At 43.3% G+C, this 26,873-nt stretch overlaps 1 protein-coding gene across 15 annotated transcripts in view; it reads right to left on the bottom strand.

The window, feature by feature from the left end:
• Nucleotides 1-26,873, bottom strand: part of KALRN (kalirin RhoGEF kinase) — a 616,794-nt gene that overhangs the window by 231,796 nt on the left and 358,125 nt on the right. For 10 of the 15 annotated variants that reach the window (XM_074364800.1, XM_074364805.1, XM_074364821.1 and 7 more), the window contains exons 16-24: nt 26,679-26,798; nt 20,558-20,776; nt 17,217-17,366; nt 14,757-14,871; nt 11,141-11,256; nt 10,516-10,638; nt 4,447-4,629; nt 3,057-3,175; nt 149-215 (exon numbers count right to left, since the gene is read on the bottom strand). In XM_074364800.1, the coding sequence (XP_074220901.1) occupies nt 149-215; nt 3,057-3,175; nt 4,447-4,629; nt 10,516-10,638; nt 11,141-11,256; nt 14,757-14,871; nt 17,217-17,366; nt 20,558-20,776; nt 26,679-26,798 (1,212 nt within the window). The remainder of the gene's footprint in view (nt 1-148; nt 216-3,056; nt 3,176-4,446; nt 4,630-10,515; nt 10,639-11,140; nt 11,257-14,756; nt 14,872-17,216; nt 17,367-20,557; nt 20,777-26,678; nt 26,799-26,873) is intronic. The other 5 variants (XM_074364803.1, XM_074364806.1, XM_074364792.1 and 2 more) reach the window with 1 other exon arrangement.

Here is a 26,873-nt window from a genome sequence, read left to right as displayed (position 1 = left end):
TGACTCTAGGAAAAAGATGTCCTCTGGTTGGCTTTTTATTCTCCAAGCTCTGGGAGAAGACAGAGAGGACTGAGCTCCTCTCCAGGACTTGATGTGGCAAGCACATCGTTTTCTAACACAGCTGAGGACTGATTACTGTAAAACTTACCTCTAAGCACTCGTGTAAGTCCCTCACGTAAGCCTTCTCTGTCTGGAGCAGCTCCGCCATGATGAATCTAGAAGGAACCAATGGGCTTTTTCGGTTAGAGAGGTACTATCTCCCTTCCTTCAAACTTCACAGCCCCCTGCTCCCAGTATTCATGACATCCTGGACGCTCTATCTTTCTACTTTACCAATATACCTTTCTTCCTTTCTCACAACTCCTTGCTGAGTATTATCCTCCAAGTCCCTGTCTCTGATCATTTGCTCTGTATCCCTTCAGCATGTCTGTGCTCAGTGGTTCCATGCTCTCCCCCTTCTCCACCCCGGTTCCACCATGTTGTGACTCTCTGCTGGCACATGTGTGCTTGTGTGCATGGGGGCACAAGTTTGCAGCATTGCTCACACTCATTTCCACCAACTAGACAGCTTGAATCTCAGGTCCCCACATTTCTCTTACAGCTCCCAGAATGATCATTCCTGTTCAGCAGAACTGCTGACTTATTAAACCAAAACAGTTCACGGTACTGTAGGGTAAACCAGGTTTCAAAGCCAGAAACAGATGGCCAAGCAAGACACCACCACCGAGACGGGGGATTAGCAAAGTTTTTTCTGTAAAGAGTCAGACAGTAGACACTTGTGGGCCATTCATTCTCTGTCACGACCACCCAGCTTTGCTGTTGTGTGTGGAGGGAGCCACGGACAATATGTTTAAAAAAACAGTGTGGCCAATAGAACTGTTTATGGATAGAAAATAACTTTAGATAATTTTCATGTCACAAAATCTTCTTCTTTTGATATTTTTCAACTCCTTAAAAATATTTAAAAAATAATTTTTAGCTTAAAGACTACATAAAACAGGTAGTGGGCCAGATCTGGCCTGTAGGCCATAGTGCACCGACCTCTGGCTTTGAATGGGGCTATTTTTTATCACAAACTGCACAAACTGCTGTGCATGAAATTGAGTGTGTGTCAGCACATGCTAACAAGGCCAAGTGACTGCTCTTCAGCCTCCCATAAAGAGGAGCCTGTGCTGTGCATGTGCAAGAAGAGGGCTCCCTCCTCCTTGGGCCCCTAAACAACACAAGGTACTTAGAGGGTGTTAAACTAATGACGCGTGGCTTCATCACAGTGTACCTACATTTTCATTTCTGTTTTCTTTTTTTCACAAATTTGTATTAGAAAAGGTGCTTCCTAGCTGGCATGTGATATGCAATAATCTCTAATTTAGCACAAAGTATATATTTATACATTTATCTTAGGCTTTCTATGTCAAGTTTTCATTGTACTTCATAACGAGAATTCCTATTTCCAAGGCGCTTCATTACATGAACATTTTTGAGAAAGATTGTCCCCAAAGGGTGTCCTGTTAGAAATTTCATAAGAAAAATTAAAACGAGCAGCATCTTTTCCTGAACCTTTATCTTGGTGGGATTTTCCTTAAAGCAATACCTGGTTTTAGCAGGGGCCTTTCTATTAAAATTAAAGTATTAATTAAAAAAAATCCCTTTTGCAGGAGTTAATGAGCCACTCTCTTACTATTCTTACTCCATTGGCAGAGAGGAAAATGCAAGAGCTTTGAAGTCAGACAAATAGGAATTGAATTACGACTGCTGTTTACTAGAAGTAGGACTTGCTTCTCCAAGCCCCAGACTCCTTACTTATAAAACAGCTGATCACACAGGGCTGCTGCAAGGATTAAACAAGATCCTGTAAGCAAAGTTTCCAGGACACTGTAAGTGCTTGGTAAACAAGGAGAGAAGGAAGATCAGAAGGAACGTAATCCCACACGCTTTGCAAAGTCGTCTTTGATTTTACTGCCTAGGGTTGTGGCATGCTTCTACCTTCTTCTCCCTTTTCTTCATCTGCTTTCTGCAATTTTGCCTGTTTTTCTTCATAATTTAGCTCTAGTACCCTCGACCCCATTTTGTTTTATTTTCTACCTACCCCTTACCATCTTCTGGCTATTTGGTGTCGCGGAGAGAGCCTGGAAGGGAGATCCAGCCTAGTGTCATCTCCTCATTCCCCTCCCTGTCATGAGTTGAACTGTGTCTCCCCTAAAATGCATATGTTGTATCCCAACCCTCAGTACCTCAGATATGACCTTATTTAGAAATAGAGTCATTACAGATGCAGTCAGTTAAGAGGAGGTCATTCTGGAGGAGGGCGGGCCCCCATTCCAAAATGACTGGTGTCCTTAAAGGGTAGGGGGTGGAATCTGGACACAGGCATATATTCAGGGAGAAAGACATGTGAACAAGAAGACAGCCATCTGTAAGGCAAGGAGAAAGGCCTGGAACAGAGCCTGCCCCCCCAGCCCTCAGAGGGAACCAACCCTGCCATCACCTTGATTTCAGACTTCCAGCCTCCAGGTCTGTGAGATAATACATTTCTGTCGTTTAAGCCACCCAGCTTGTCAGAGTCTGTTGTATCAGCGCTAACAAACTAATACACCTCCCAGATGAAACACTAGCTCTGACTTCACAGACCAACTTCAATTTCTTCAGCTTCAAGGGACCTGTGGTCCTACTTCGTTTTGATAAAGTCAACTACAGAGGACTTCTTAATCTTAGGATACACTATTTTTTTCCCAGCAGTATTCAAAAGGAATCTATCAAAATATTCTTCATAAAGCCCTTGCATATCCTTAGATATGTGTGAGTTTGCAACACCAATATAAAGAAAGCAGAGTGATCAAGACATGGTTTGTGACATTGACATGGTTCATCATTTGCCCTAACAGTCCTTGGCTAGTGTGAAATGTGGGTGGGAGCATCACGTCTGTCCATTCCAACCTCTGTAGGTGGTCACGAGGACACAGCAAGCTGACTAAAGGGATGGGAGGCACTGAAAGCCAAGCACAGTCAGAAGAGCCTGCCAGTTGGGAGAAGATGCCCTCCCCGCCCCCAAGACATACTCTTTCTTCCGGGCTGACTTCCGCTTCTCTTCATTGACCTCGTGGTTGGCGTCCCGGAGCTTGACCTCACGATCTGAAAGGCTTGCTGGGATGATGTCCAGCTCCAGGTCCTTGTTATCCTACACAGAGAGATTGCAGAGGTCACCTTGGAGATGCTCAGGGGAAGCAACTCACCAGAGTTGGGGGAGGTGGTGGAGGGGAAAAACAGAAAGATATAATGGAGAAGTATGAGAAAACAGGGAATCCCACTAACTGCCACCCACTCTTCTTCAGGGGATAATTTTTTTTTCAAATAAGAAAAGTATGAAATGCTCAGGTCAAATGCTTAGGGCTAATACCCACAACAAAGAAAAAAAATACAAACATATTTGATAATTAGTGTCATATTTCCCAAAGGATTTCGATCTTGATTGTATCTACAAACACACACACACACACACACACACACAAACACACACACACACATCTAAATTAGTCCAAGATTGCTTAGTAACAGTTAAAACAGCTATGAAACAGATATATAAAGACAAGAAAACTTTCATTTGCCAAGGGAAAAAATAAAAGTAAATATTTTTATTAAAACAAGCAACTTCTTTTGGAAATAGAAAGCTAAATGATAGAACAATTACTGAATTTTCTAATTACCCTTCCCTACTTATTTCAACACTGTTTGGTATTTATATAGGATAAAAACCTCTAGGAAAAAAGTCTCACAGGCTAAAGCCTTGGGGAAACGTTAATTCCCCCAATTGTAGTGGTTTGACCACTCTACTCTCTAGTCTGCCCTGCTTCAGAGTATGAGCCTATTTAAATTAAAGAATTAGAAATCCTAGGATTAAATTTCCAGCCTATATTTAGTTCTTAAATTCATGGGTTACTGACCCCTATTATAAAGAAGAGATTAAAAGTCAGTCTTCCCTTGCTTCCTGGCAAATAGTACTTCTTTTCAGTTGAAATGTCAAATAGACTTTACACAAATTACATCCCTTATTCTTGAAAGAGCACCATTATACATACTGGGGACTCTAATCACTTGCTGATTAACATAATTGGATGCAAGACTGTTCTGATGAAGCCAAGATAAAGGGTTTAATCCTCAAAGTCAACAGTTAACTCTACATAAAGAAAAACTCAGTTCTGTAGCCATAGCCCCATCCCTGGCCAGCCAATTTTGCAATATACATATATAGCACCAGTCATGGAGAGCCGGAGGCCAATGACTCAGTAAGATCCAGCCCCTCCACGGGAAAAACCACACAAGGCAAGTGCTCTAGGGGTCAACAGCTGGGAAGATTCCTCTGCAAACCCAGCTTCTCTCCATGGCGATGAGCAGCAGTACTGAGGGAAGTGGGAAGGGAGGATGTCCCAGCTGGGCAACCCCCACACCTACCTCTGTGTTGACTCCTAGGGCTTTCTCCAGGGAGTACCGGTACTTCCCCATCCGCAAGGAGAAGTCTCTGTAATGCTTGTCCACCGTGGTCACCCATTTCCTGATCTCTGTAGCGTGAATGTGGCCCTTTTCCACAAAGCTATCGGCCAGCTGAATCAGAAGCTTCACCTTCTCCTTTGTTTGCTGCCCCAAAAGATAGTTGTAAGTTACTAGATTACATTTACTCTCATGGCCCTTCACCCCACCCCTCTTTCCTTCCTCACAGCAGCCAGAGATACCTCAGAGCCAGACTGCCTGGGTTTATATCCCAGTGCTGTCACTAACTGGCTGGGACATCCTGAGCAAACTACTTAAGCCCTCTGTGCCCCAGTTCCTTTATCTGAAAAATAGGGATCATAATAGTACCTACATTGTAGGGTTGATATGAGCATTACCAGAGCAGACAACGTAGAGTGTGTCTGGAACACGGTGCTTACAGTAAGAACTCAGTAAGCAATAAGTATTAGCCAGTATGACTATTGATGTAAGAACCTCTTACACTAATATAATACTTTATCAGTTTACAGAGTATGTTCATGTCACATCCGAGCCCCATTTGAATCTTAAAGCATCCCTAGGAGGCAGGTGGAGGGAGGTGGTGAGGGGTCTCTCTGAACCACAGATGAAAAACGCTGAGGCTTAGAGACTTAGGGCTTGTCCAACTTCATACAACCTGTAAGTGATAGCGCCTGTCTGCCTGTGGTCCACAGTTCCTCGTTCTCTCCCTGCACTGTCCTGGTCTGAAGCAGGTTTTCTAGACATCAGTGAGTTAGCATGCCAGGATCTAAAAAAACCCAACTACCAGATTTAAGGGTAAAGTCTGTTCCTTTCACCACCAAGATATTGTCTTTAGTTACTATGAGAGAGAGAGAAAGAGAGGTGGGGAGGAGGGAGAGGGAGAGTGGGAGAGAGAGACTTAACGAAGTTAGCATCCATTACAGGGCTAATGGAGTGGAGCCCTGACATTTATTGGGTTAGTTTAATTTCTAACAAGAGTGTCTTTAACACCTACTCTGTCTACAGCACTGTGCAGAGAGATGTGGGGACAGCCTTGGGGGGTAAACAAAAGAAGAAAAAGAGGTCTTCATTTTCTGCAGACAGTCTATACCTCTATAGAGACAAGATTTTCACACAGAGTGGTTAAATAACTCAGGGCATTGTGTAACTGAATATTGGAATGAGAAGTATGTATAGTTAACATCGCAAGAATTTTAAAACCGGAAAAAAACGAAGGTGGGCTGACAGGGGCAGGAAAGGTCTCAGGGGGGAGGCAGGACGCACGCTGGGTGAGATATTAAACTGGAGAGGTTGTCCCAACAAGCAAACACTTGCTCATCTTTCATCTTAAGTTTGGGTTTTGAAACTCTAAAACCTATCAAGAAAGCCTGATAGATTTAATTTAAGAGAAAGGAAAGAATATTTAAATAATATTCCAAGAAGTAATCTTTTATCTTTTGGAATGAGGGGAAGGTAGGTCCAAGGTTTGGATCATGCTACAATCTGCATAAGTGAGGGAATCTGAGGCAGAAAAATCACCGGAGCAACAGTAGAAAAGACAGAAGAGCCTCTCTTTCTTTATGCCTCACCTTTCCAGGCTCATCTACAGCCCCTCTCATGAGAGATTAATCCTCTCAAAGAATGTGAGTGCTTTCTGACGGGAGGCAAGCGGAGAGGACTTGACCTGACACACGGCCAGGGCTCTAGCTCTCCAGCAACTCACTCAACACATCTCAGCCTCTCCTCTCTCAGGACAGTGGGCTGGTACCCAGGGCTGGGAGGCAAGGAGCTTTGGTGTGAAGGAAAGAAGGTGGGTGTGAGGACAGGAGAAACACCTCCCTAACCACAAAAAGGCAAAGAATAATAGCATTGGGAATTGGTTAATAAAAGATATCTGGTGTTCCAAGGACTTCGATCTTAGCACATTTAGGGCTTTTTTCCCTCTCTGAAAACAATTTTTCTTAGGTTTGTTATTTACTTAAAACAGAGGTAAACCTTTGTAGCTATAATCAAGAAATCCAGCTTTATAGAAAAGACTTGGAAATACATATTTATTCTCTGCTCTTGGTAAGGAGACTTGAACAGGAGATGGAGTTTTATAAAAGCCAATTGGTGGCAGCAGTCCTACCAGAGCAGCCCTATCAGAGGAAACTATATCCTGAAACATCAAAGCTAGGGAAGAAGGGAAGCTAAGTCATGGGTGGTGGTCGTGTATCCCTGATCCCCTCCGATGAGCTGACCAGGTGACGCGGCTGCTGGAACTGCCCTTGGTCCCGGGCGACATCCCAGTTCTCAACTCCAGAGGTGAGACCATGCCACGTGTCTTGTTCTTCCCGTGAGGCTGAGTCACTCAGCTTTTTCTGGGCTCCTGAGAGGTCCTACCGCATACCTTCTGTCTTCTTTATTCCCACATACAGCCATACAATAGCTTTTCCCCTTCGTAACCTAAGCCAGTTTGAAACTCAAGTCTTGCCACCAGGAAGAGTGACTTATATAGACAGATAAAGGGGGGTCAGACGTGCTTGTGTGTTAGATTCAGAAGTATGGACACAAACTTGTGGGCAAAGGGAGGGTATAATTCATTTGGGCCTGGAAATTTGGAGCTGACATCTCACTTATCTTGGGCTTCTTGTGTCCCCTAATGTGTATTTTGCCCTTTCATTTTGAATTCTATGGTATCTGCTGGGAAAGACAGAGGTGATAAATACGAGTTCAGTAGTTCTGTTTTTCTTTTTCTTTCTCCTCCTTCCTTCAATCAGTAAATATGACACCATCTTCCCCTAATCAGAGAACCTTACTCTGAATGCAATTTGTAAAAAGCCCTTCTGGTGTCTTCAGGATATCTCATTAAGTCTTTAAAATTTAGCCTTTTTGATATTATTCTTATAATCTCATTATAATCTTCCAATTGGCCTTGCATTGCCGATATGACCCTTGTATGTACTGACACATTCTTTTTAGGTATAACTTATTGAGCTCCCTGTGTGAGTGAACAGTTTCTTGAGATGTATCTTCATATACATTCCACACAGGAGAGAGTTTGTCAATATACAAGCATGAAAAAGTAAACTTTTCAAAAATGTCCACCACACAGGAGCTACAGAAACAGAAACACGTCCATCTTTTATCTGAACTGCTTAGACTCTACTTTTCTCATAGAAAGTGTGTCTCTGACAAGCCCAGGGTTCCCTTTTGCTGGCTATCTGAATTCCAAGACATAATTTAGTTCAGCTAAGGCTCCAGTCACTTTCATTACCACCTAATTCTCTTTTGTTAAGAAGTATTTAGTCCATTTATATCAGAGCTTCTTTCAATTTCAGAGAGAAAATAATCAGTTTAAAAAAGTGTTTTCTCAACATCATCTCTCACTGAGAAATGTAAATAAAAACCACGGTGAGATACGACTTAACACCCTCTAGCATGGCTATATAAAAAGACAGCTGATAGCCCGCGCTGGAGAGGATGTGGAGAAGTCAGAACTCTGATACACTGCAGGGGGAATGTAAAATGGGGTACACACCTTGGGAAACCGTTTGGCATTTCCTCAGAAAGTTAATACAGAGTCAGCACATGACCCAACCATTCCACCCTCAGGTATTATCATTTTTATTCTTACATTTGTGCATTGCTATATAGAAAGTACCTTTTTATATTCAGTGTTTCTTCTACTTGATCTACTTCTTTGGAGCAGAGTATAATACTTTAATATACTCAGTATACTTTATTGCCTTGCTCATTCATAAGGTCCACCATACTTACTGTCTTATGGTTTAAGGTCAATTTGGTTTTCATTTCAAATTCACTTTATTGGTCATAAGACTAAAACCAAAGATGGCTGGCTAAGAAAGATTTGCTTCGAGGAAGTGGGACTGGGTGGGGCACGAGGTTATTGCTTTTCATCAGAAACTCTCCAGCTGGGTTTGTTATCTTGTAGATATTCTCATAACAAATAGCCTTGAGACTTGGAAATGATAGCTGGGAGGATGACAGACATCCCATTAACGGAAATAGTTAAGAGGGAGAGAGAACAGACAGAGAGCCAAAGGAAAAGAATCATACTAAGAAGAGATTTGGGGAGGAAGTGTTGTTGAAACCTACCACAACTTATTTCCCCTATGTTCCCAAATATCTGTAATCTCCCTTCAATGCAAAAGATACTGTTAGGTAAGTGAATAAAGCATAGTTCTTGTCCTTGTGGGACAACACTGCACAGAGATCACTGGGAGAACAGGACAGTCCATGCCTGGTGCCTTGAGGGTTATACCGACCACAGCTGCAGCACAGAGCCAGGCCAGATGGTACCCTGGCAGGTATGCAGGATCACACAGGAGGAGCCACTGAGGTAGAAAGGTGGGATCTTTTTAAAAGGTAAAAACTAGAGGGAAGGGATGGGTATTCTAGGCAGAGAAAAAGAAATGGTACAGAGACAAGAAAGGAAATGTTGGATCCCTCAGAGGGCATAAAATTTGCACAAACAAATAACTGAAGACACAGCTGGGGCAGGAAGGTGGCACAGTTGTAGAAGTTGTTGAGTGTCAGCCTGAAGGCACCGGAGAATCATTAAAGTTCTTGAGCTAGGTGGTCATAGCCCAAAGGAGTGTCTTAAAGATGAACACCAGTGAAGGGCAGGAAGGATTGGAAGGAAGGAAAGGGAAAAGCATGGAACCCAATTATGGTGGTAAGAATGTGAGTAGAAAAGAGAAAGACAGGAAGAGGATGGATGAATTGCAAAGGAAGGATAAGTTAAACTGACTAAATGATTCTCCACATTTCCTCTTTGGTTAGGGCAGAGTCTGATCCTAGGAAGCTCTGGGTATCTGCTGTGATCCATCCTTTGTGAGTAGGAACACCAGTGGGCCTGATTCCATTCAGCCTATGCATGGGTCATTGTTGACATTAATTGGAGAGGGAAAGAGAGATGCAAAGTGGGTGATTCAAAACCATTTTCACTTGGATTTGGAAAGGGTTCTGTGCATCTGCCACCTTCCTAGTGCTGTTTGCTCTAGCTGGTAGTGAGATGGGTCTCTTATCTGCACTGACAGCTTCTCACATTGCGTGAAGAGGTCCAAAAGCTCGCGAGCATGCAGGGAAGGTTCCCCACTACCAGAACTTCACAGTGTAGGAGTCACAAAGTGGATAAGCACTTCTGAAATACTAGCTCTGGAATGAGGCTAAAGGCCTAATTTTGTTGCAGCAAACTAGAGGGACTATTGCTGTAGTGTCTGAGGATCTCTGGGTAAGACAGGTATTCCCACAAAAGCAGATCTCCCCCTGGGAAGAGCATCTGTCATGCGTGGCAGTGATGCCAAGAAAGGTCCTCTGTGGCTGGGAGCCCAGCATGAGGGACAAGGATGCTACAAAGAGGGAACTGAGACAGATCAGATTTCATTCAAATCCAAGCATCCTCAGATCAAATCCTGGCTGTGAGAACAGATGAAAAGGAGATTTCCTCCCATGACAGCATTGTCCCCCTCAGTGTGAACAGGGGCATGAGGGTGTGTGGTATGTGCACCAGTGCGTGTTTTGCTCCCCAGAGACCCCAGCCTGGCTCATCTGCAGGGCTGAGGCCAGATGGAAGTCATCAGCTCCAGAACTAAACTCACCTGCCTTGTGAACCCACCCATGGCCACTGGCCCTTCCCGTAAGGTGGACGTCCTAAGCCATTCAAATGCCAAGAATCCACGGCTGGGTGCAGATCTTCCCACAAGCAATGTGCATTTCACACAAATGCGTTCCCTCGCCATATTTGGTCTGAGAGAACACAGCAGATTCCAGAGTGTGAAGCACGAAGATGAGCACTGTTTGGAAGCACAGCATGCAGGAGCTGATTTCCTGCCTGCAGAGCCTCTGCCCAGCAGCTGCAGCTCTTTGGATGTTGAGGTTTCCAAGGAGATGATCCTACCTGTGCTTCCCCCCATGCCTCTGTGGTCAAGCCCTTCTGCATATAGAGGCTGTTCTCCCTTCCACAATGTGAGACTGACCAGCCCGGGCAGTGCTGTGTGGATGTGGGGAAGGCTCTGGGATGCTTCCTACCTTGGCAGGCACCCTGAATTCCCCATATTCTTTCAGCAGTTCCTGAGTTTCCTCTGTGGTCTCTCCGGTGGAGGTATGTGTTGAGAGGTAATATTCACCTGTTTCTTGGATCCAGTCTAGCGCCTGTGGGAGGAAACAATCCACTCAGTGCCCCTGAAAGCCAGCTGTTAGCAGGAAAACATGCTAATGGTCTGATGTGAAGGTTTGTGATTTGGGACAACATGATGGATCTGGGAAATGCTGGCATGATTCCATCAGTACTTAGTCTGGAAGTTGATGTTATGAATGAGCCCTCCCTTGTTAGACCTGGAACATCCCACCAGCAAAGAGAGTGTCTTGTTCATTAATGGGGAATCTTCGAGGCCAGGCCCAGTATCACCCATGAGTTAGTAACAATCTGCCCCCAGCATCTTCTCCCAACTCCTGGTACCAAACTCTGAAGAGAGTGCTTGGTGAAGGCTGAATGCCTGGTCAGTGACAGCCTGTTTTTCCCTCTCCTCATCCCCACCTCCCATCTCTACTCCGCCTCTGCTCTGACCCTCTTCTGGACTGCCCCAGTCTTGGTCACCTGGGCCTCTGCATGGCCCCCAGAACTGAGGCGAAGTAGGGAAAGCTCTGAACATACCTGCTTAGCGCTTCTCTCAAACACCACGTATTGCTGGCACTGGTCTAACCGCCGCTTCTTCAAGGTCCAGAAGTGCAGGACACGATTCTCCCTCTGTAAGAGCTCACTCAAGATGGCTGCAGGGCAGAGACGGGCACTGGTCACAGGAAGGCCCTGAACAAATCTGACCAACCGCTTCAGCCCCACATCCCAGGTGCCAGATAACTGTGACCTTCAAGCCTCCCCACAGGACTAATCCAGGCACCAGAAGCAAGGGAGCAATCGCTCAGTCCAGAGAGAATTTCCCAGGGGAGAGACGATCAGGAGGTCTGGGAAGAGGACCTGGTGATGAGGTTCCATCAATAAAGGGGGAAGAGGATGTCCCCAGGGTGACTTAAAAGTGACCCTGATTCTCTTCACACCAAAGCTAGTCCTTGATGGTAAGAGACCTCGGGAAGTGTAGGTTCCCAAAATAATAACTAATTCAACTGTAGCCTCGGAGAGCGAAAGGACCTGACAGGGATCCCAGGCATTCCTGAGGGGTTCTCAGAGAGGGAGGGAGGGAGCAGAGGGCTGAGGACTGGGATGACTGCATGGATGACCCACATCACAGACCACACTCTCTGCCCTGTACGAGAGGCCGTGCGCTCAGCACTCTAACATCAGAACCTCAATCTTAACACTTCCGAATTGTGGGCAGAGGGAAGCTGTGTTAGAATCATGTCACCACGGAGTCATGTCTCTAGGCCCAAATTTCCATGTTGTTTTAGAACTGATCATAAAACAAGCTAAAATCTGTCCCTCATGTTACCTCTAATGACAGTGAGTGTGAGGATGTGCATGTCGGCCGGTAGCCCCACGGTGGGCCATGGGAGGCGCTATGCGCGTCATCATCCCCACTACTTCTCCTGTTGTTCTAGGAGCTGCATGGACAGATTTCCTAAGGGTTTAACAGTATGTTCGAAGCTTGAAGCAATCAAATTTACTTTGTATTGTTTGTCTTCTTCTGCTTCCTGTTAAGTGCATTATATACTAATAAAATACACAATAATGATGCTATGAAAAATAATGTCTATTAAGTGCTCACTATGTGGCAGGTGCATATTTTCACAGCACCTCATGATGCATGTACTACTGTTATCTCCATTTTACAGACGAAGAAACTGAGGCTTAGAGAAGATGGTTACCTTGCCCAGGGTCATTCAGACAGAAAAGGGTGGAGCTGCTTGACTTCAGAGCCCGAGTTCTTAGCCACTTTGGTCTCCTAGGTCACCGGAGCTCGAAAGCACAAGTTACTGTGCTCTATGAATAGGACCCAACCCAAACTGCAGTGCTTGTACTTAGAAGTTTTTTGTTGATTTTGTGTACCTTTCATGCCCCATGGAAGTCTGACTCTCTAAGGATAGAATCTGTCTCTCCTCTCTTAGGCTGAGAGCTTTTATGGGTCCCAATTATTCACCCTTATCATGTAACTTTTTAATTTCTCCCCAAAGGGACAAAGGGTACTCATTAACCCCTGACCTTGGACCCCATCATGTGACTTGCTCTGTCACACGGGTTGTTAATAGATAGGACCCAGGTGGGGTTTGAAGTGTGCTTGTGCTTGTGACCTTGCCCTTTGTACTTCTGCCATCACCACTATAAGAAGTTCTCCTGGGTAACTGCTGTCCCTTCAAGCAAGGTCCCAGAATTAATTCCACAGAGCAGACAAGAACCCAACCTGCAGTGAAGGAGCCAAGCCAGCCATACCTGTAGCCTCAAGCAGAACCACATTGCTAAGCCCAGCCAAGACTGCTGGTCCCCAGCCAATGCACAGTCACCTGAACAACAAATGCTTACAGTTGTTGGCCTCTGAATTTTTGTGGTCGTTATATAGCAATAATTGCCCGTGTAACAAAAACTTAAAATAAGTGGCATTGGTTTTGGGCCCAGGCAACAGGCAAAAGGAAAGGGATATAGGAGAGATTATAGGTCCCTGCTCAGGTGGAGGCTTCAACTGGGCACAGACAGTGGGAACCTATGTTTCCTCTAGTCTTTTTTCCTCCTAGTCCAAGCTTTGTTTATTGAGGTCCCTCTATGGTGGCTGAATCAACCCAGCTCAGGTGAAAATCCTAATGAGTCTCAGGTTTTACTTTTGCCCCTTCTTGAAAGGCTTCCTGTGGGTAAACCCTGTCCAGGCCCCACGAAGCTGTAGCACACCCTGCTCTCTCTGGGTGGTCACCTCTCTTGGCACACCAGGGAGGAGCTGGGGCGTGCACTCTCAGCAGGCAGCTGGCCTCACCCAAGCTGCCACCTGCATTTGGACATCAGAACATACGCTTTGAAAATATGTAGGAAGGGGAAGGTGACATAATACCAGCCTCTTAGCCATAAATAAGGCAGCACATCTGGAAAAGGAATTCTGCTTCCCTCTCCTATGCAAGGAACTTTGATTCCTAAGTTTAATTCTTCCCAGTGGCCTCTGATCTTCCCACCTCCTGGGCTCTCTGAGCAGGAGAGAGGCCCTTCCTAAACAAGATCAGAGCCTCCCATTGTCCACTCGCAGCTCTCCAAGACTGTCCGAACTCCTCACTCCAAGTCAGTGTCACTTCCCTCCCTAGCCTCTGTCTCCGGGGTTGCATTTCTCTGCTGTGTCAAGATGACATTTGTTAAATTCTTCACCCACTCAAAGGCTAATTTCTGCAAGGTCTCGAGTATGTGAGTCCACCAATAATAATTTAAGCTTAACGTGGTCAGCTAATGAGCAATTTTAAAGGTTACTGACTTTTTCCCCATACAATTATAGACTTTATAGACTTCAGAGAGATATTAGAGATTATCTAGGCCAGCACTTAATTAAATTTTATGTGCACAAAAATCACCTGGTTGGGGTTGGATGGGGTAGTTCCTGCCAAAATGCAGGTTCTGATTCAGTAGGTTTAAGTGGGGCCTGAGATTATGTTTCTTGCAAGCTCCCAAGTGATGCCAGTGCTGCTGGTCTGGGGACCACATTTTGAGCATCAAGAGTCTAGACATCGTCTTTCATTTTTAAATAAGAAAACCTTTCCCTCTATTTTGCAACTGTTATTAAGTTATAGTGAAAAATAAATTCATTATTTAAGAATAATTAAAAAAGAAAACTGAAGTTTTAAAAACTTAGGCAGAAGGTAATAAACCCAGGATTAGAATGTGGTTTTATGATTCTCAGTCCCTGCCTTATTCCCAGGCTGTGAGATACCTCAGTCTTGTGCTATTCAGTGTCAGCCACATTTGGCTATTATGTCATAGTCCCTTAGTTGCACTAGGCACATCCCAAATGCTCAACAGCCACATGTGACTAGTGGCTATGATACTGGCATGTAAAGCTGTGTAGACCATTTATTCTATTAATATTTGTCCTATTAATTCTGTTAGCGCTGCTCTAGATGCTAAGATAAATGGAAAAGCTTTGGGGAAATTTTTATCGTCATGTTTCCATTCCAAATCTTGATGCATGTTAAAAAGTTGCCCATGACTCGCCACTGCCCATACATCCCACACCACACTTTCTCTTCTCCAGGCAGAAGGACCGGGAAATCTGAGGTGGCGTGGAGACCAGGTACACAGCCGCTGGTCTGGGCGGCCGACGCGGCTCGAGGCCAGCGGGGCTCAGACTGACCTTTCACTTGCTGCTCAGGTCCTCTGGTGTGGCTGGCGGCGCTGGGCATGCTGACGTTGTTCCTGTGGATGTACTTGAGAAACACCTCAGCGTTCCGCCGCGCCAGGGTGCAGGCCTGACAGAGACAGGGTGTGAAGCGCCACACGTTAAGTCCCAGCCCAGCAGGTGCATATGATCTAAGACCCTGGAGAAGGGGTGCCTGTGATGAGGCTTCAGGAGCTGTGGGTGAGCCCGGGGCCCACTTCTGGTTCACGGACCAGTTCCAATGCAGGACGCTCACTCACTCTCGTACTGAGTAAAGAAGAACTTTGCCCTGTGCCTCTCCCCTTTCCATCACAGACAAAAATCAGATCAGCGCCCCCTTGACTACTGCGTGCTGATTCAGTCTGACTAACGTTCACTCTCAGGCTGGTTTCCCTCGGCCACCACAATGTCTCATGTATGAACACTGGTGGAAGCCACTTCAACATTAGCTTAATTTAGACTTAAAGCAAATTTAGTAAACAAACCTGTTAACCATATGTCCCAAATCTAAATGGAAGGTATCCACATTTTAAAAACTTATCTGTCCATCAAAACGCTAATAAACATCCTATTGCTGGGAAATATCTATCATGGAAAGGAGTAAGAGCCCTTGGACCACCGCTTAAGACTCACAACAGCAGCGGGTGGCAAAAAGGGTAGGTCTGTCCCTTGTTCTTGGACCCAGGGAGGAGGCCGAGGCCCAGCAAAGGCAGGAGTCACGAAGCAAGTCAGGGCTAGAACCTAGATCCACTGACAAAGTACTTCTAGTTTTTCCTCAAGACCATACATTTTTCTGAATTTCTTTAAAAAGCAGAATTTTTCTCCATTGGAGAAGTAATACGTGCTAGTCCATTAATTTTTAACCCACAGTTTTCAGAACTGAATTATCTCTAAAGAAAACTGTTAAATTTTAAACCTTTTTACACTTAGCATCTGATAATACAAATTATATGGTAAAAAATTCTTTTCAATGTTGCATTAGCAATAATGGCTTCCGGATGCTCTAGTAAAAGACTGCTGGTGGGTCCATCCACTCTGAAGAGAATTTAACAGCTGGAAAGTGGTCCAAAGCTAAGGAATCCAAAATAGAGGAACTAATGTATACAAATGGAGATGATCTTCTGTCCACTGGGCACGTCATTCCCACAGTAGGGAGTTTCTCAGCTATGGTTTAAGGTACATACAGAAAACACCAGACCAGAACATTTTCTTTTCCCCTTCTTTCAAAAAATATTTAATTTTAAGAAGAAACACCTTTATACCTCTATTGAAAATCTTTGATATGCTCTACTTAAATTGTTTTGATTTTAAACTTTGTTTTATAATAGGGAAGCCTTTTAAAATCATCTTAAGCCCTGTATGGAAGAATTTCTATTTAATCTTATGAGTAAGAGCTGATTACTAAGGGTTCTGATCAAATGCAGGTGCAGATACCAGAGAGATGGCAGAAGGGCAGGGGGAGGCTGTCTTAAAAAAAAGAATGAAAATAAAACTTAAAGAGGTGGTCAAGTAGAGAAAATCCCTAATAAAAGAAAGGCAGTTAGTTAATTACAGAATTGTAGAAAATCAGTGGCAACATGTCAGGGTACAAAAATTCTCTTTTGTACTTTCAGTAACCTGAGAGGACGCAGAACATGAAAGCAAGGAATCTGAGAGTAAATGGAGCCTTTAAATACATTTTAACATAGAAGGCTCTGTCAGACAGAAGATCAAAGCAGGAGGAAAGAGGCTTAGGAGGCCGTCCCACACCAGCTGAAAGCTGTTCAGAGCAGGCCTGTGCTTCCTCCCTGGGGAGCCAGGGGTCCTTTAAAAACAGAACAAACAAGATAAGGTATTTCTCTCTCTACCCAGTAGAATAAACAGTGTTATATTGACTGGTAACCGATAACTGCTAGATTGATAAGTAAGATGTCTAAATTTATTTCTTCAGTTCCTGCCCTAAATTTTGCATCATCCATTTATAAAAGTTGTATTTTAATACTTTTCTATCTAGGCTTATTTATTTCAATTAGAAATATTTTTATAGTCAAAACATAACTGAGTAAAATTGTGTATTTTTCTCATTTAACATCAATGGGATATCAGGATATTTGTACACAGCACCAGCAGAAATGGTGCATCTGAATTGCCTAATTATACAAAAAGTGCTGAGAGGAATAAAGAATGTTTCAAGTGTAACCTTTCAACCTTTCAAATTAACCAGCCAATATCTGTTCTACAAATGCCTCCTTTTAGATAAGCTAGAAAAAGCAGGGGTATGGGAAGCCCACATGAAGCAGGGAGAGAGAGAGAAAGAGACAGAGTCAGAAAGGAGGAGGATGTGGAGGTGATGGTGGTAGTGGTGGCGGTGGTGGAGGTGAAGAGAGGGGAGAGAGGGAGACAGTAGATGAAAAACAAGGCTAAAATCCCAGACCTTGGATGACAATGTGCTCTGACCTTAAGAAAGGCCTCCTTTTGCTCCAGATGTTTACTAATGAGTGGAATGACGTGGTCGATCTCTGCCGCTGGCCCCAGTTTATCTCGTCCACCGCACCAGTCCTCATCTCTCCGGTATTCTTGTTCTAAGCTCTCCAGGACACTACAGACCTAATGAATCATAGAGGAAAAGACTCAGTAAATTAATCATTTAAGAAGTATTTTATGAGGACCTTTAGCCAAGAGGTTCTTGCACAAGTGATGTTTTTCCATTGGAAATTCAATTTGTAAACTTAGGTACGCAGTGCCCCTGAGACATCTAAGAGAAGTCCAGGAGGTGGTAAGAATCCAGCGTCTGGAGCTTGGGAGACAAATTACTACTGAGATACAGATTTTGGAATCATCTTCTGACAGTTGATGGTTGAAGGCTGAAGCTATGGGGGTTAATGACATCACCTAGGGATGGGATACAGAGGTAGAAAGGAAGAGAGACTAGTAATTTGGGGGGGGTTCAAAGTGTTTATATATATGATATTGCTATAACCTCTATGATAGGTAGAACAGGAAAAGGAGGTTTGGAGAAGACCCTTGGATTGTTCAACCATCAGTATTTGAAGGAAGTAGCTTTAAGCAGAGGTAAAGAAGGAAGTTGCCTATGTTGTATGACTTAAAGGCTACAAAAGAATGCTAACTTTCCCCTCCCTGGAGAAAAATATCCCAGCCAAAGTGTTTCAAGGTACTGCTGTAAGCCAATGATGTCTCCAGGCCTGCTGTTGCAAAATGTACATTTCCTTCAGAGGGATAACAAATTTGGGTTAACCTAAAAGATGGTTAAGAAGTCTTTCAGCTCTAAACATACTCAAAAGGCTAAAAGCATTTCAAATGGAGGCTTGGAAGGTAAGTCAGGTTAGGTGTGGCAGTAGGATACCCAGGGCAGCCTAGGGTCAGAGTCGAGGGAAGGATGCAGAAAATAGGAACTAATCTCTATACCTTCCTTTAATAGGCTGTAATTACATACCTGGCCATGACAGCAGAGGAGAGCAGCTCTAACTATCCTTGGCCTCCTCTGTCTGAGAAAGTCATCCCTTTTGGTGGCATTGGCTAGGATGCTTACTGAGTTATGAACTGAGCTGAAAAATAAGCTGCAAGATGTCCCAAGAAGAACACCCTCATAGCCAACATGCTTCCTATGTCGTGAGAAGGCTTGTCCCTGAACTCTAGCTGGTTTCTTTAGCACCGCACACTGCTCTTGTGGCAAGGCATGAAAACACGCAGGAGGCTGATATCTTCAGAAAAAACAGATTATGTACACACAAAAACTTTAAGAAAATGAGTACTTAACATCTGTCCCATGATAGTATCGGACTTAAAACCAATCAGTTTGGGAGCTAGAAGAAATGGAAAAATTATCCAGTGTTAGTCCTCTAATTTAATAGGTGAAGAATAAAAAATCTAGAGGGATAAAGTGACCTTTGGCAAGGTCAGTTCAAGGTCAAATTTCTTGACTTTTCAAAAAAAAATTTTTGTTTTACTTTTTTTTTCAGGGGGTGCTAACTAATTAGGTTTATTTATGTATTTCTTAACAGAGGTACTGGTGATCAAACCCAGGACCCCGTGCATGCTAAGCACGTGCTCTATCACTGTGTTATATCCTCCCCCTCCTGACTCTTAATCTAGTGCCTTGTCCCCTTCAGCATCTTCAACTATCTCAAATTAAAATCCACATGTGATGTTAGGCAGGGATTGAGCCTCATTTTTTTTCATATGGATATTCACTTCTTTAGCACCACTTGTTGAAACGACTTCACTTATTGGATTGCTTTGTCAAAAATCAACTGACTATATATATGTGGATCTACTTCTGGAACCTCTATCCTGTTCCACTGTGTCTATTCTTACACAAATACCATTCTGTCTTGATCACCGCGGCTTTAGAATAAGTCTTAAAATCAAGTAGTGTAATTCCTCCAACTTTGTTCTTCCTTTTCAAGATTATTTTGGTCATTCTAGGTTCTTTGCTTTTCCATGTAAATCTTAGAATCAGCATATCAATTTCTAAAATAAAAAAGAAGCTTGCTGGGATGTGACTGGGATGTGTTGAATTTATACATCAACTGGGGAAGCTCTCTGTCATGTTAGTCTGCTGCTCCCTCTCCCGTGGAATCAAAGGCATCATCTCTCTGAATTACTGGAAGGAGGTCTGAGAGAAGGTGTAAGATGAACACTGGCTGCAGGGCCCTCTAACAGGCATGTTACCTTTGCTCCGAAATAGACTTTCCCATGGTCCCTGTAAGTCACCCAGAGGAGAATGTTTCTCTGATCAATTTCTATCAAGGACTGATTTGAATGAGGAAAGTATTTTATGCTGAATAAAATTACTCCTATCTTAAACCTCTATCTCATAAAGATAATTCCCTAACAGCACCCAAATCATTTAAAAATCCTCTTAGCCCTTGTGCATACTGCTGTACAGAAATACTAGTAATGGGGTTGCATATTTATGGCCCTGCTGTATGTATCTTTTGCCTTTTCTCCCCCAGCTGCACCATCCTACCATTTAGGCTCATAGTTCTCCAATGACAGAGAGCTGTTTCCTCCATCAAACTGGGAACCCCATGAGCAAAAGAGCTGTGTGTTTTTCAAGCAGTACATACCGCCTGACTGTGGTAGATTAGATTATGTTCAGCAAATTGTCATTCTCCTCTCTCAACCTTCATAGGAGTCATAGGCTGCCCTGTTTCACTGATACTGGCTTGGCCATGTGAGTTGTCGTCAAAAGGAGGCTAGAGCGTGTGACACAAGCAGACTTGAAATGTGCTTGCACAGCAGATTTTGGATGCTTGCACTCCTGCCTTTCACTATAAATGTGCCTTTAGTAGCTGCTGATCAAGAAGGATAACAGACATGGAAACAGATCTAGACCCAGTCTACAGCTTGGAGCCTAGCTCTACCAAACTCAGCCAAGATCAGCTGAACTCCAAATACTTAAGCAAAAAATAAATTCTCATTGTTTTATACCACTGGTTTTGGGGGGGGTGATTTGTTACACACCACCATTGTGGCAACAGCTAACTGGTACACCACTCAAATTTAGCATTCGGTGTAAACCTACCCAGTTTCCACTTCAATGCCTAAATATGATGAATTTGAGAAATTTATAAGAAACAAATCACAAGGTCCACTCCTCTAATGGAAAGGATTATAAGGAAGCAAACTGCAGTGTCTCCACAAATCATTCTTCTACTCTCAAAGGCTCAGAGGACTGGCTTCTTGCCAGGAAGATTCAGCAGATTTGCAGTGTGAGGCAGAAAATAGCCCTCCATCAGTCTCAGCCCCACACAGTCCACAACCCTCTCTCTCACCTGTTCAGAAGTTTTGTAAAAGGCCACTGAGGCATTGACCAGTTTTAGCCGGTCTTCCATCTTCAGCATGAGCTGCTGCCAGTGGAGGGCCACCTTCTCAGCGCATTCCCGGATGGCGTCGGCATCGTAGTGGCCAGCCTGGAGCAGTGCCTCAGCTTTCTGCTGCACCTGCAGGGCGCTCTGGTGTGTCTTCTGCAAGGAAGTGGCATGAAAGAGGGACTGGGCACAAGGGGAGGAGAGAGAGGTCCGTGGGAATGACCCAGGCGTGGTATGGGAGGGGGTGGAGTGAGGCGTGAGTGGAAAGATGCAGAAAAGTTAAAAAGCTTTAAATGACTGATTCAAACATGCTGTCATGATGATTCAATATATCATTGTTTTAAAAGCATATTTAGAAAAAGTATATCATGCATTTTCATTAACTAATTGCTCAGGTCCTTAATTTCTGCCCCCACTCCTTCTCTCCTACTTGCATCACTCTGCGTTTTAAAGACATTTCAGTTGCTGTGCTAGTGAAATGCAGTTATGTATAAATATGCTCCACGATTGATTCATACATTAGTTAAATTTCCTTTGCAAATCTAATTATAAATTAACTCGTTGTGCGTTTTCAAAGGAGATTACTGCTGTAGTCCCATTTTACAGAGCAAATAAACATAGAGCATAAAAAACATCCCCATGTAACAAATCTCAGCCAATAATGCAATCATTTTAACATGAATGATCAGTTTTAAAAGGATTCCAGTAGAAGGAAGAAATTTGGCAGGTTAATAAGCAGAAGAGTAGCATCTCACACCATCTCTTAGTTACCTCACCAAGGGAGCAGAACAGCACAGTAGATAATTCAGCTCAACACATAACCCTGCATTATTACATTATTTAAGTTTGCCTTTATGATAATATATATTGTAGAAAGTTTATTTTTTGATTCAGGCTAAATGTGGTTTGCATTCTCAGTTCACATTAAGGTGAAGAGAACAGGCTGGAAAACTGGGTGGCAGGGAGAGAGCCAAATGGGCTTAAAATTTATTAAAATAAAGGACTGATGTGGATGAGCCATATGACTTTTTTTTTTAAAGAGGTAATATGATCCTCACCTCAGCTGCTGGGATCATTTCAACCCCATGGCCCAGTGCTAATTTGGCTTTTGCACTTGGAGGAGAGTATAGCTTAGCCGGCAGTGGAAAAGGGCAGCTAGCAGCCCAGTAAATTACTCCTGAATGATTTCTGCCCTCGTGGGCAGCAGCACTGGGGCCATTCTCCAGGCCACTCCATTCAGCACTCCCCGTATGGGAGTACGACCCTTCCTCTTTTCACCCCTACCTCCCCCTTCACCCTTATCCAAGTCGGCAGTCTACACAGTCCTATGCCTTCTTCCCAGTCTATCAGCCACCTCCTGGCTTCCCTTCCCCTGCTCCTGAATCTGTCCTCAGTATTCGCTATGTTAACACGATCTCCTATAGTAACCTAGACTCCCTCATTCCCTTGCTTTGCCCCTGAGTCAGCCTTCAGTCCTGATTGACCACATTAGCATCTGGGTTCCTAATTTCTGGATGAAGCTAGAAAAGGTAAACTAACAGGCAGAAATGACCCAGTACAAGTCTCTGGCTTCTTTCTGTTTTACATATTGGGACCAATTTCTTTTACTGTCTCCTAAATGCAGAGGTACCCCAAGGTCCTTTCTTGGTTTCTGTCCACTACTGCAGAGTTCTCATCCATTCCCTTGGCTTCTATCATCTCCTCTTTGTAAATGACCCTCCAGTCTCTATCTCTCGCCCAACAACTGACCCTCATCTTTAACTGCCTTTGGATGTGACGGTGAGCTGCCTGCCACACCTCTCACCCAGGTCAGTAGCACTGATTTGGATGATCTAGCTGTCTGCCCCATGTCAGTCACTTACAAAGATGCATTGTTAGTACAAATGAAAGATCTTCCAAGAGAGAGGAGGAAACGTCACCAATGAATGCAAGTGGCTTTACTGCCCAACCAAAGCCTCCACCTTTCTCCCACAGCCCTGCTCAAGCTCCACATATAAAACTAAACTCCTCTTCCCCCTAAAAGTCTTCCCACTGCAGTCCGCCTTCTGTTGATGGTGCCCTCCTCACTGCCACCTAGGATTACAATCATGTCATCATCCTTGCCTGCTGTCCTCACCCCGAATCCCAGTCCTGCTCTCACTTCATACCTAGACTGCTGTGGTGGTCACCCAACTAGTCTTCTTACTTTCTATTACTAACCCGCCAAACTCATCCCTTACACTTCTGACAGATTAATTCTCTGCAACAGGAAGTGTTTAGATTAAGTGACTTCTAGCATCCTTTCCAATAGCTAAAACTATAATTTTATGCTCCAAGTATCACTCCCCTCTCTCAATTTAGATGCTTTCAGTGATCCCACATTGCTATGAAATCAAGCCCAAACTTTAGAGGATTTCATTAAAAGCCCCTCACATTGTGGTCCCAATTACTTCTATAACATCATTACCTACAACTTCCTTACAAAACCAATTGAACCACTTTCTTGTCTTTGCCATCTTCATTCTCCCTGCCTTTAAGGAACACCCCATAGTCTCTCCTTGTCTGTGTTCCAGTCTTCCTTGGAGACAAAGCTCAGTTCCAACCTTCTTCAAAGAGCCCTTCTGGACAGACTGAGACTCACTAAAAACGACCCTCTTCTAAATGCCTATATCACTCATCTAACAGTTGGCTGATTTTCTATACTTAGATGGTGAAACTCTCAAGGCAAGGACTGTTTAAAAAAAAATCACTTTAACAGCTGTCATTTAACCAGCAGGTGTATACTCCGTGCAAAGCACTGTACTTATGCATATTTTTTTCTAGTTCTCATGACACTACTACAAGGTGGATATTATTATTCCCACTTCACAGATTAAGAAACTGAGGTTCAGGCTGGTTAAGTGACTTGCCCAAAAATGTACAACCAAGGAGGTGATAAAACCAGGTGTGACCTATTCCCAAATCTATGTCCTTTCCACTCTTTCACACCACATCATTTTACCTCTAGCAATTAGAAAGGTATCTACAATTTCTCATGAAGAGGAAGGTTCGCCAAATGAACATTAGTCATTATGATAATTATCTGGCCTCTCCTCAGTATATGAAACCAGCATATAATTGTCATCCTAAACTCGTTACCATGTCTTTTTCTCTGAGACTGGAGGAGTAACTTTAGTTTTCCTACAATTCATGCTATATAATAAATCCTTTTCCTTATTCTGAAGCTCATTATTATCTAATAGTCCTGGGAGCCCCTTCTTCCCTTTACTTTCCTAAACTGTAGACTCTTCTTCATATGACATAATCTTTGCTTTACTAAGCTTGAGTCATTATTTTGCATTTATTTCTACCATTATCTAATCCTACTGAGTGCTGTACCTTGGAGACACGGATTATTGAGGATGTTCATATTTAGTAGGAGTACATGGAAGAAAACTGAACCAAATCAACTGAATTTATTATCCAGTTTTAACTACTATTTCTGCCATAATGCTTATGCTTAAAATGCATAAGAGGATTTCAAATAAAAATGGATTTTAAAATCAAGCCTGTCTTTATGATGTTCACAGTCCTTGAAGACACATCAGCCACAACATCTCGGATACTAACAAGTAATAACCTGGGTTTGCTGAAAAAGCCATGTCTCTGAGTGCTGGGTACTACTCTCCACTCTGAATGGCCCTGGAGAAGTTTTTCTGAAACCAAGGCTCCTTCAGATAAACATTCTGACCTTCTCTGGGGAAACCAAAACCTTCAGACTCATGATGTCACCCAAGCAAGGGTGAGCAAACATCTTGGTCTGCCCATGACAGTTCTAGCATTTGCTGATTTTTCTGGCTTAGTTATTAATAAATCCCTCCTTCATTCTTAAAAGTGTCTCAGTTTTAACAATAAATTATCTGATCATCTTACCCATAGCTTTTTATTTTCCCTTCTGGAGCCCAAGGTTCTTTCTTAGGGCCCAAAATGTCGAATTATGTTCCTTATCAGTGATCACTGTAAAGGCCTCCAGGAACATCACCAAAATGGGTTAAATCAAACCAGACTAGTTAGATGTCCTTTCAACTTGCTTAAATCCTCCCTGGCCTATTTCCCCCCAGTGTAGAACCTGGTCTAAACTGACACATTTAGAGAGAAGGCCAAGGCCACCTGGAGAAGGAACACATGTTGAAATTCTGGTTCTGTTCTCTTCAATATTCTAGCCATGCTGCAGACCCTGCCTACCTTCCACTCCCAAGATCTTCCAGAAATCCCACCTGTTCTGTCCTCTTGAGCCCACAGACATAAATTCTACAGGGGTCTATATCTCAACATCGATTTCAAGGATATTTGATCAAGTTGCACCCATGAAATTAAACAGACATGTATATGCTTAGTGAGCCTCCATTCTGTAAGGATGCAACAGCATCTAATGCAAATTAATACAAACACTGCACTTGTATACAAGTCACGTGGAACTCAGTCATTTCAACAGCACTGCTAATGCATTTACCCACTATTTTCTACTTGCTCATTGAGATGCTCAAGGATGTCATGGTTTTACTTGCCCAACGTTTGATTAAGGGACTGAAAATTTAATTACCTGAACAAAGCAGGTAAACCTTCACATTCAAGATAAACAAGGAGGCGGTATAGCCAAGGGCTGTGTTCTCTCCGCCTAGCATCCCTCACAGCTCCATGCCCTGCCTCTAGTATGACTGCCCAACCTTCATCATTCTCTTCAGTGCTGCCTCTCTATGGGGCCGTGCCACTGTGTGCCTGATTCTTGAGTATAACCCCAGTCCTGATTTCTCCTTTACGAGGAATAGATCTTAACGCTCTCATATTTGGGCATGCCAATAAAATGCAGCAGAGACAGCTGACGATGATAAAACTTCTCTCCTCCTGTTAGTTCTTCCTTAGAAAATGATTTGCCCATGCTGCGTGTGTGGTATATAGTTTATTTTTAAATCTCAAATCTCAGACAGGACTCTAATTCTAGCAATGGTTCCTAAGAATATATCAGGCATCTTATAGAAATATGTCATTCGTGACAATGTTTAAATGTTTTCACATACGAGATAGTTCTTGGAAGATTAGTAGAAATCAATCAATACTAGTTTAAAATGGCTAGAAATCTGTTGGATTACTGTATTAAAGATATACTTACTGGTATACACAGTTAAATCTTTAATCATTGTTGTATTTTTTCTGGTAGAAAACAATACTTTTGCATTTCTTACACACTCAGAAGTAGGCTGAGTTTCATACTAAACCACAAGTAATGAACAAGTAATTTATCTCTTTTCCCATTGGTGCTGAACTTATTTTATTTTTAACATAGTGCCCATGTCCCATTTCCTACTCTTTTCCCCATGTCACTCTAAAGCAATCAGCTCAAGTCTCTTTGGGAAGGAAATATTCTAGCAGGAAGGATAATTAAAGGTATTATTTAAAGCAAGACAAAGTTTATATCAGACTATCATTAAGTGGAGTTTTATTTTAAAATAGCCTTTAAAACAAGTCTTGGTTGGTGAATTTCTGGTTTCAGTTTAATCCTTAAATATGACTTTCATTAGCACAACTGAATAACTGAGTTCAGTGATGCATACTACCTAGAGCCGTCTGCTCCCATGCGCGCTGCTCTTGTTAAAAGGCAGAATCTGACAGTAGAACCTAAATATTACATGTAAACTAAATGTTTAAAAATGGAATCCTAATTTGCTAGTAACTTCTGCAGTGGTTTATCCTCAATTCTGAGTGATCTTCAAGTAGAAGTGACTTCTGAACTTTTAGTTTCCCATTTCTCACATGGTGAGTAGTCCGTTAACATATAAAAACTCAATGCACTGCAAGCCTTGAAGGTTAAAGTTACAAATAAATAAGAAAGATCCACATTAGTAGTGTGAATACTTGTCTTCTAATACCAGGCTTCCTTGGGGTGCTGAACCACTGCATTTACTTCTCCATCAATTCTTGGGTGACAGGGAGGCTACCTGGCCCATTTCACTAGAAAGAGTGATGACTTCAATAGATAAAGAAGTGCCCACATCTTGAGGAATCATCCTGCCTAAGGTGCAGAGCAGAAAGGGGAAGGGAGGCCAGTATAGCCGGATTTGGGTGTTACCTCGATGGCCAGTTGGAACTGCTCATGCTCCCGCTGCAGTTGCTCTGCTTCAGACAAAGAGCTGGCGTTCACCAGGCTGGCGTTGAGCATTGACTCCCCATTGCGGATCCATCCCAGGACCTAGAACACAGGTGTCAGGACAAGAACATAGGTGAATGGAGCTTCCACAGAGCTGCTACCTTCTGTGATGGATCC

Source organism: Camelus bactrianus, chromosome 1, assembly GCF_048773025.1.
Source record: "Camelus bactrianus isolate YW-2024 breed Bactrian camel chromosome 1, ASM4877302v1, whole genome shotgun sequence".
Taxonomy (NCBI): domain Eukaryota; kingdom Metazoa; phylum Chordata; class Mammalia; order Artiodactyla; family Camelidae; genus Camelus; species Camelus bactrianus.
Note: the sequence above shows the minus strand (reverse complement) of the source record. Positions and strands in the feature narration are given on the sequence as shown.